This window comes from Opisthorchis viverrini, assembly GCF_000715545.1.
Source record: "Opisthorchis viverrini unplaced genomic scaffold opera_v5_108, whole genome shotgun sequence".
Lineage (NCBI taxonomy): Eukaryota > Metazoa > Platyhelminthes > Trematoda > Opisthorchiida > Opisthorchiidae > Opisthorchis > Opisthorchis viverrini.
This window is the reverse complement of record NW_008751766.1, coordinates 200,135-210,889: the sequence shown is the minus strand read 5'-3', so window position 1 is coordinate 210,889 and position 10,755 is coordinate 200,135. Positions and strand designations below refer to the sequence as shown.

General features: G+C 46.6%; 2 protein-coding genes across 2 annotated transcripts in view; one reads left to right on the top strand and one right to left on the bottom strand.

Annotated features, from left to right (window-relative positions):
• Positions 1-1,622: 1,622 nt before the first annotated feature.
• Positions 1,623-6,062, top strand: T265_13833 (hypothetical protein; the record flags this gene model as incomplete). The annotated part of the gene is made up of 7 exons (XM_009170774.1): positions 1,623-1,901; positions 1,933-2,067; positions 2,940-3,182; positions 3,268-3,477; positions 3,939-4,112; positions 4,220-4,615; positions 5,478-6,062. Coding segments are annotated over 7 exons (1,854 nt in total), but the record flags the coding sequence as incomplete, so codon positions are not given.
• Positions 6,063-6,566: 504 nt separating this feature from the next.
• Positions 6,567-10,755, bottom strand: part of T265_05683 (hypothetical protein) — a gene marked incomplete at both ends in the record, with an annotated part of 37,903 nt that continues 33,714 nt past the window's right edge. Inside the window, one exon of the mRNA XM_009170752.1 lies at positions 6,567-6,701. Coding sequence (XP_009169016.1) covers positions 6,652-6,701 — 50 coding nt within the window. The remainder of the gene's footprint in view (positions 6,702-10,755) is intronic.

Here is a 10,755-nt window from a genome sequence, read left to right as displayed (position 1 = left end):
AAGTTTGATGGCGGATAGCAAGTTAGAGTATTGCTTCGAAAACTCAGCACACCGAAGCGTGAACGGTACATAGACTTTATTCCCCCGAAGCCGTGACCTCAGCTTTGATAAAGCAGTCAGAAAACTGCTCCAGCTACTCAGCCATTTGTCACAAATGCTTCAAGCTGGTCAAGAAGGATAATGACGATTTCATCACGTTTGCTAGTGTTGCCAATCGGTAATGAGCGCTTCAAGTTCAGTTAACTGATGGAGAACCAGTTTAAGTGCCTCATTTTTGTATACTGTCTCCAGTTGTCCAAAGATGCAGTCATCAAAACTCGGCTGCTTTATAGAACAATATGCTGAAATAACTTTACAGAGCCCCACCACTGAATGTCAACGCCTCACCATCCTGGAGTAAGACACAGCCATGGTTGGCCAATCACCTCTTACTTCAACCAACTGTGCACACGCAGTCAACTTCGGCGTCCCAAAGAGACCTAAAAATATGCCTTACTCCCTGTGCCCACAGACCTAGTCATCCCCCTTTTTCCTTCGGTATCAAACTTTTAACTCAAAGGCTCAAGATGGGATACCTCATACAAACCTTGATCTGGGCAACATAAAATTATCATTTACCGTTGTGGAAGCAGGAGTTCTGAGTGGTTTGTCACGTTGTTGGACTGACCAAAGGCTGCACCAGACCCACTGCTCGGTATATATTGTTTGGGACCCACCAGTTAGTCGTCTATCGAATAGGCCATCAGTTTGAGTAGTAAGTTGAATTTATGTTGAATGAAAGTCCGAACCAATGCTGTAATAGTACTGGTTCAGCTGTGATATTTCAGTGTGTAACTGCTATGCAGCCAGAAGAATGCATGAACACTTGCCCAAGCTTGGAGGAAAGCGATCAAGGGACCGAGGTCGCTTTTCAACCCCATCTTCTGGTCGTCGGCTTCAGGGAGTATCGTTGAGACGTTTAGAATCCGCACGAAAACCAGTCAAAAGAGTCCGAGATACCGAAGATAGACGCTTCACTTGCCCAACAACAAGCGTGCATGCGGTGAAACGTGCATACAAAGATTCAGTACGAGTGTGTAAGGTGATAATAATAAGCAGACTACAATCATGACACATCTTTAGCTCACTTTCGATCTGCTAATCGAACACTGCAGGAGAGTCAAGCTCCTGTTTGGATGAGCATCTGGATGTTGTTCTGCAATCTACCCAGTGTAGAGCTGTTGCACAGTTCTATCTTAAACATATACAGTGGCCACGCGGACTGGCTGCGGACTTGGTTCTATCTTCCCAATACATCTGGAAATTTTCTCATTCTATCCAATTCTATCTTGTAAAAATACCGAACGGCTCCGCGCTAGCTTAAAAACAACCAGTACACGGAAGTCTGGCTCACAAAATATGAAACTTGACTTGTTTTTTTCCGCGATAGTCGCAATAAAATGACCATAAATAACGAATATTTAATCCCTTTCAGAGCACTTCAGGCCTGTTGGTTTCCTTCCACAACTCTCTTTGTGTGCTCACTTATCACAACGACGATTAAAAGACGCACTTTTATCCTTGGTTGTGTAAAATCCAAATCCAGCAAGGAATGGTAAGTTTATTTCCCGTGGTTCTGTCAGTCTCCATTTCAGAATGTGACCAAGGCGGATGTTGACAAGCCTTTTAAGCTAAATGGGCTATTCCTGACCCCGGATGCGTCGGCTTATCTGCTCCATATCATACAGCGCGTCGATCCTACGAAACGGCAGAAAGTTTTAAGACGCCTGATTGAAACTATCCTGAAGCAAAAAATCGACGACACACGTATCACCAAGGTGTTGTGTGAGCAAGCTGTGAATGAATGTAAAGCCGATCGGAACGTGGACAACCCTATCCTTTTTGTGATAGACGCATTCGAGGTAGCTCGTCTCTTGACGTTGACTCCTTTAGGTTCCCCGTTTTCATTACTCCAAGAGTTTGAAAAAGTTCATTCCCCTGGATAATTCGGATTTCGATGGCCAGTGGAATTCTCTGTTTCCTGCCTCATCGCAAGTCAAGTCTTTTTTGTATGCCAATCGCTACGAGGTATGTGTTCAGAAAAACTCACCCACGCGGGCGCTTTCATCTTTATTGGGACTCCTCAAATGGGTATAGCAGGCTGGGACATGTGGATATTTTTGGCTAGGGTTCTGTCGTTGTCATCAGCTGTAAAAACAGTGTAATTGCCGTACATTGGGTATGGCTACCACAGTTTCGTTGGCCGATAATTTGGGGAGGTAGGATAGATAGCTGATATGATTGATGTGTTAATTGGGGGGTGCCAGTGGACTTTAAATGAGGGAGGTCGGGAGGGGGGCACGTGGCAAACCCAGCACGTGATCAGCTAAGCGATCATGACCGAAAACCATTCGACATGCTTGAGCATTATTGATCCATGAGATTCGATGAGACGTCGGTTTTTTGACGCCATCGCGCAGCGACAAGATTTCTGACCCGTATAATAATATGGAACGCACTACGGCATTGTATACCCCATCCTTTGCAGATAAGCTGACGTCACACTTGCGCTACAGGTGATGCGCGTTCGCGAAAGCCACTCTGGTCTTCCCAGTCTGGATGTCTAGTTTTTAGGGCAATACATCTGCACCACACATACCGACCAGTTTATGCAGTCAGTGTGATCATTTCTCCATGGGCCATCAGTGTATAGTTTCGATGTCTTTACGCGCAATCCACTGTCTACTTTTCGCGACCAGGGACGCTTGTTTTTTTTATGGTGTTAAGAAAGGAGGTAAAAGCATAATTTTAGGCTGCCCATTTCAACCTTAACGTACGACAATTTTTTCCCAGGTAGTTCACTATGATGTCCCCCTCTGGGAAGCTACTGGTTTCCGGTCAGTTACTTCACCGGTTTTGTCTTTTTCTGGTACTACTCTCCGTGGGCTTTTCTGCCTCAGGTCATCTATCAACGCGTCTTGCGACATCAGTTATTTTCTCAAACCGCTGCACACGGTCATGTGGGTGCGAATGAGTCTGTCAACTATCGAATTCGACCAATCGAATATTTGTTGGCCTCTGGATCGCGTATTGAATCAGCCATTGTACTTGGGATGCTATGTCAACTACGGGAAGGTATTTGGCATCTAGAGGACCCTACTGGTATTGTCCGTCTCGATCTGAAAGAAGCTGTTTTTCACGAGGTAGGTAGTTCCATGCCTTTGAGTCTGTGTTACAGTTTCGAGTGACCAATAAGAGACTAAACATCAGTTTCTGTTTGCTTTGTAGGGCTTGTTTCCCGAAGGGTGTGTAGTCCTGGTTGAGGGCGCCTATGAAGACCAGATACTACACGTGATGGGAATGGGATTGCCTCCTTGTGAAATGAGTGACGCCTCACGTCGTGCGTTTTCCGTGAGCAATCCTTTTGGAGGTGGATTGGCAGGAGCTTTAGCCGCTCCGCAAGACCCTAAGATGCATCGTCTTCTCATGACCACACAGGTAAGATTGCATGACGGCTCGGAGGGGTTTGTGTTTTTCAACTTCCGTCTTCACTTTTTAGATTTCCGAAGTAGTCTATTTAGATGTCTGTTGAAGACTGTCCTGCTAGTTTTGTATCTGGCTATTTTACGTGAATCTTCGGTGCCTGTCGATGGACTCTCCCGAAATACTCCCCTTTTTGGTCAGGGAGTGTGTAAGCGACCTGAAACTCCAAGATCAGTTGAAACCAAGGGATGACTATTAGTCGGCGATGCCGCCTTGGAAGTCGTTGAATATCTAGTGCCGGATCGGCGATCGGGGTAGCTAGCTTCTATGTTCAGCAGCTGGTACCGTACGTCAACCCGGACTCACTCATATCTTCTGCTGTTTCGCTTTTCTAAGGGAATTGCTTTTGTTTTGCCCACCATTCTTGAGGACTGGGTTTCTGTTTCTGAGCATAACTAGTTTCTTCTTTACTTCAGGCAGGTGCGGATGCCATGCTTGTTTTACTCGGTGAGACCCGACTAGACCAAGGAGATTGCCTTGAAAGATTGTCCACCTTATTTACCGGTTACAGCGCTTGTCCTCCGGTGGCGTTCGTACTTACCGGGAATTTCCTCAGTCCAGATTCGAACGGTCGGAGTTGTGGGGAACGTGTAAGTCAGGATGGACCTTGCGTTAATCTGTAGGTCTAGGTAAACGTTTTTTAACCTAATTTAACAGGATGCCACTCCAAATTTGCTTTCCTTTTGTTGCACTTTAGCTATCGTGCCTGCGCTCCTTGCTGCGCCAACTCCTGTCCACCTACAAAAATGCCTTTCCAGATGTAGATAGCCTGGGTCCCAGTCAATCTCCTCATCTGATTCTGATTCCTGGGCCCGACGACCCAGCCTGTGCGCCGTCCCATTTGCTTCCTAAACGTGGCTTCCCCGCTGAACTAATTGGAGAATTCTCGAGACGCCGAGCAGATATGGCGGTCGAATGCCCTCCATGGCTTCACTTGGCCTCCAACCCGTGTCGAATTCGGTTATACACCCGGGAGGTGGTAATCTTTCGTGCGGACTACACACGCCTGCTTGTAAGACATTGTATTCATCTCCCCACTTTTACGGGTCCCCAAGAAGAAAACACGGACACAACAGGATCGCAGGAAACGCAGGTATGCATCAGTCTCGTCGAGCTACATTGTTAGTCGTTTCAAAACCATTTGGGTAGAAACGTTCAGTTGTGATGCCCTTTCAGTGCACAGTAGCCATGCGACCTGGAGGGAGCACGAGGATTGAGATAATGCCAGAGCCTAGGGAGTGGAAATTGATAAACCAGGGTTGGCTTCGAATCGCGGACCTTCCAGTCAGCAGCTTCGTACCAAACCATCCTGAGCTCGACCTACTTCATACCAAAACTTGGTGTTACAACTTTCACCATCACCCATTGGTACGGCCAAGTCGATGTTTAAGACTACCTTGTTAGAATCTCATTTCAGAGATTGGATTATACCGGCATCTGGCGGTCACTGTTTAGGGAATCTATTAGAACGAGGGAGAAGAAACCCTAAGTGGCTCAAATTTTCATCTGGGTTGCCAAGGGGTATATCCATCTTTGGTTTTAAACTTGCCATTCTAGTGTTTGACCTGGCATCCAAATGTCTCCTGTCATTCATTTAACCGATACATAAAGCATACGGGCTTCTGTAGCAGAGGGGATCAAGACATAGTAACAGGTTGTGATATTTTTTGAGAACTACTCATCACGGATAGTCTCAGCCCGTCTTGGGTGAGTAGCATATAGTGTATTCCGCTCATGGAGCAGCACAGGGGAACTGTTAACCTTTTGTGGAGCCACTGTTTCTCCGTCTGTCAAGAAAGACATGTGTATGGTTGCAGGCCAGTTGTTCCATTAAAAATGTGAGAATCGGAAATCGCTAGAATTTCCCTCATTTTTAAAAGTCTTTCTCGTATCTACGTTTTGGTCTGGTTACCTGGTTAACCCTCGTTGAGCGTATTCATCTCCCGTGAACACAGCTACCTAAATCGTTACAATCGCCGAACAAAATTGACGACCTACCGGCCGATACAGCAATTGTCAGACCAAGCACTCCAGCGGCTCGCCTAGGTGTCGGTCTCGCTCGATGTTTGGCCAGTCAAGCTCACCTGCTACCCCTAATGGGTCACATTGCTCCAGTCTATTGGTCGTGGGATCAGGCATTGAGCCTGAACCCCCTGCCAAACCTAGTCGTGGCGGTCGAGCCTCAGGCACTGGCAGATCTAAATGCATCTACGGCGAACCCCATACAGACTGGAAACTGTCGATTCATCAATCCCGGACAGTTTGGACAAGCAGTGGCAGCTGCAGACGGCAGTGGATTGCGAACAGAATACTCTTTCAAAGTATATTATGCACAAACTGGTGTAGTGGAGAACAGTTGTTTACCGGTTTGAGGCTCATTCCATGTTTCGTCACGCTCATTATTCAACAACAGATTGTACTATTTTTCTCTATGATTATAAACCTATTTTCCGCTTCCTTCGAAGTTTATGAAGAGGCCTTAAAGCTGTGCTGTGATGGGTAATGCAACCTACAGAAAAAACGTTCACTTTCAGTTTCGCTGATAACCAATATACGCACAGAGCACTCGACTTTACATGGTGTTCATCTGAAATGGGAATGCGGCTTTGCAACAGAGTTGCAACTTAGAGGCTTACTTATCGAAACCCAAAGCAAGCCATCCATATGGTAGATATTACTTAACTATTGCGGTGACTGTCAGCATAACCCCCACTCCCAATAGGCGACTGGATGTAACTACGGGTATCAGGTATCTTCTATTCCCACAGACCAATTTTTCACAAGAGTAAACTCTAGCAGTAACGGTAAGAAAGATTTGTCACTTCTTGTAGTGTTCCACAATCCAGATGGATATGGCGGGGTACGAAGTAAACGTCATCATGATGAATTGCATCTTACGTTTTCAGCATTCCCGTTTGTTATCGAACCTCTGTTCTGTTTGATAGCTGAGCCAGCACGCATACCTGGGGTATAATGCGAAGGGAAGGGTGCCCCGAGTCGTTTAGAACGAACCATTATCCTCCGATTTTCACGGAAATAAGTAAGTTCCATTGACAGTATGCTGTGTGCTTTAATCATAAGAAGGCATATATGTACAGTAATTACAAAAGGAGCAGCGGCTGTTTTGAATCAGTAACCAAACTTGGCGTTCAGTGCCGTGATTCCATCCCCTTCCTGATCTGTATAGGAGAGAGAGGAAGTAAAAGAGCGTTTGAATTGGGGAAGTAAGCGTGGAATGAGTGGATAATAATGGAAAGCCGAGCTCTAGTACGTGGGAAAGCGGTACAACTCATGGTTATATGCCAATTAGGTACCTTATCTGTTCGCAAATTGATATACTTAGGGCTACGAACCAATGTTTGGTCGCACACAGAATGATGATGAAAAATTCAAAGTAGCATCTCTCCAGAAGACAACTTTTCTAGCTGGTCTCTTGAGCTTTTTCTTAATGACTTCCTTAGAAGGGGCTGACTGTGTGATTATTGGGAGAGCCGACAACTTACAGAATGTGCACTTTTTATCCTTTATGGAGGCCGTCCGAGCGCTCGCCCCACTTGTCGAATCACACGACCCATCACAATAAAGTCTGCCTAAATAAATTATCTAACGTTGGTCAGTGAACACCAGCACTTGGCACATCTGCGATAGCATCTTGCAATCTGGATGTTACTTGACCCCGAGAGTACGTCCATTTCTGTCTATTCGTTCATGCCACTGCTCGTACAAGGTATGTCGCAGAAGTTGGTGAATATCACACGCTCTTTGCATTCGCTGACATTCGCTGTACCAAAAAACATCCTAAACGAGAGATGTAGTTGGGTACCCCACAAAAACCAAATTGATACGCTGATGTTCTAAGGGCTCCTCAGAAGTTTCCCAACAAGCAGTGATAACACACAAGTACGTTGATTCTCTTCATTTGATTTTACTCCTGTTATTGATGAGATAATGGAGCGTCTCAGAAACTCCGGTGTTCAGATCTCTGTGAGCGTGAACCTTAGCGACCTGGAATAAAGGGGCAGCATTGTTTTCACTTTTGAGGAGTAAGCCCAGGCGTTACTGACTAACACAGAAAGTGAACAGCCACGCTGGATATGGGTCCACATGTTCCTCTCTATGGTGAATGGAGGCACTGAAATATATGGCGGGTAATCTATGCCAGTGATGTTCATGTTACCGGTTTCTATCCAGAAAGTTTGAGCGTCGGAGGTGTAGGCACATCTTTTGTTTTTGATAGACTAATGTCAAGTCCATCTTCCTGTACCCTGTTCCATTGTTCAAGTCCATTGTATAGCAGTGAAGCACCGGTGCACGTGCAGCTTCGCAGCACTGTCACATGTCGGAAACAATACACTTCGGGGCTTTTAACTGCATCAACATAAACAGGAACATACGCGCCGATATAATTCTGTCATCGGTGTCTGGCTCGTTACGCAAATTCTGCAGCCTGGAAAATACCGCATTATAAGCTGACATAGCACAGATGAGGACTGGTGCTTAAACCACACACAGTTCGGTCGAAAAAACAACAGTTATACACTTCCTGGTAAATATATCGTCAGAAATGTGGGAGCTTTTTTGAAAAGCCCAGAAGCAACATTTAACCACATACACTTGTAGGATTACCGTGAGCCTCGTAGTGGGATTCTGACCTGAAAGAGTGGCACGAGAGGTGCACGACCGGAGTGGGGTGTTGCGTGCATGTTCGAAGACTATATATTAGCAGCGAGGAAAAACAAGACTTCAGCGAGAGATGCTTGTTGCTCGATTTGACATAGATTAGGGACACCTGAAGCTCAACGGGGATCAGATCTTCTGAGGTTAGTAAGTGATTATATTTGATTATTTTTCCGGGCGGCGGTTCACACACTGAACAATGGCCAGGGGCCTGACAGATGGGTTGATCACACTGCATCATTCGACGGATGTGAATGATGTGTAGAAGGCCGGTGAGCAGTGAACTGCAAGGGCGAATGGCACTTCCAGGTTACCCAAGCCGAAGAACGGGGCTTGGTTGAGGTACCAACCTTTAGCCTCTAACTCAGAAGTCTGACCCACGAGGCAGTGGGATGATGTAGGGTTTTGCTCGGGGACCCTGCCCCTAGCTCTGATTCAAACGTCTGAACCGCGATGCAGCGGCTGTTAGGGTTTTCTTTGGAAACCCATCCCGGAGCCAATGACTCAACAGCCCTGGCCTACTTGTGGAGGTCAGCCTGGCCCAAGGACGCAGGGAGTAGAGAATAACTGTCACACCCCTAAGGCAGCTGCGCACAGCATGTGGCTTTTAGCATCAACGGACTCTGATTTCAAAAGTATTTTGAGTGTATTGAGTAATGTGCAGCGGTAACGGTCAACCGCTTTGCGATCAGAGTGTGCGGTTTCTAGGGCCGACCTTTTCGATGGAAGGCAGCATCGCTGAATCCACAGATATGGACGTGCTGGTCACCTTGGGTAAACGCCTCACTGACGTCACACTCCAATCGCAGAGAATAGTACGACTTCACCTCCAGTTCACCTCGTAGTACGGGGACTCGCTATTCTTCTTCGGGCTGCTCTCCTTTGGCCTTCCTAGCATGGTTGGACTTTTAGGAACCGAGTTCCAGCCAGCATAGCCAGGATCACTGCAGTACAGAAGCGCGACCACCACGACAGAGTGACAGCTTTAAACGGTCATCCTTACGCTGTATGCCTGTCTGATTCGCTTAATTCGGTCAGCGATTCGATGGGACCAACGGAATTCCTCGTATGAGTACACGCTCCGATAAGTGGAAGCCGAGAAAGATGGCTTTTATCGGGGCCTATCACGAATGTATCGACTAACAAAAAGGACGGCTATTGCCATCCTGACGACTAAGCCCGGGGAAGCACATCTGGGTGGTTGATTCGTGGTCGGCTTTTAAGACTGCGTACCCAAGCCGTCCAACCCGAACGAATGAACAGTCGATCTCGTCAAGATCAGCAGCCCCAGACCAGAAAAACCACACAAGCGACAGACAACCATCATGGTGTACATAGATCCTTAAATCGCCAGATAAGCCTCTCGCTGAAGGGAACAGTCGCGCTGTATTCCACACGATTTGATCAACTGGCCAGAAGAGGACAGGTATCGGTGAAACGATTTGGAAAAAAGGCGAAACAGCGTTTTGTTCAGAGGATGACCGTCTAGAGCAATGTGCTGAACACTCCTAGAGTGGTTCAGTAGGATTTTCTCAATATAATTCCTGAGAGAGCCAAAACATTCCGGATAAATCGTTGAAACCAGAATAGGAATCCAACGCGATAAGGTCCCGGATCAGGATGGTTTGGACTCTACACTTTTCAAAGTTTATTGAAATTTGGTGAGCAGTCTGAAGACTATGCTACAAACAATTTGAAGCAAGAACGGAACACCGGTGGAACAGAACGCTTTGACAGCGATTCTGATAGTCAAAAAGGGACATGAACCTGATGCTAGTTATGGTGGCACCAGCCGGGTAGCCGTAGCATCCAACGTGTCCTCTGTCATTCTCTTGCGCAGATTAGCCGGTTAACAAGAGAACAAAATTTGTGAGAATCCCTAATCAACGAGCAAACCTTTGCTTTGAAGCAGGTGCTCGAACGCCACTCTTCCTGGTATGAAGGCTATTGTTGACTGCGTCAACCATCAGACACTGGCAGTGTCCCGCGATCAGCTGTGCCTCCTCAATGTACGCTGGCTCTTGTGGGCACATACGAGCTTACAATAAGCTTTCATTTAAGCTTAAGTCTACTGGTATGAGACAAAGTTCCCCTGTCTTGCCATTACTCAATGATATGCTGCTTGAAACTTATCTGCGAGCTTCTGAAATGTCGAGGATCAACGGCTGCTCCTCTCGGTGCGGATCCTTTGGGAACGCAAGTCATTTTGAATAACCTGAATAGTTCTGTCACGTGTTTTGGTGTACGCTTGCAGCCGCAAGTGGTAAAGTGCTGCTACAAGATTCAGTACGGATAGTTCGTATCTTATTCCTTCTTCCGAAGAGCGATCATGGGATGAGGAGAAAGTGCCTGTAGAGTGGGGTGTCGACAGTTATCCCTATCTTCAAAAAGGGTACGCGGACTCTATGTGAAAACCACCGTGGCATAAATCTGGTAGCTGTGGTATCGAAGGTGCTCTCTGGCCTTATCCTTCGAAGGTTGACTGAACACAGAGAGAGGCAGATCCGTGAAAACCAAGCTGGGTTCCGTCCTGCAAGAGGTTGCATCGATCATATC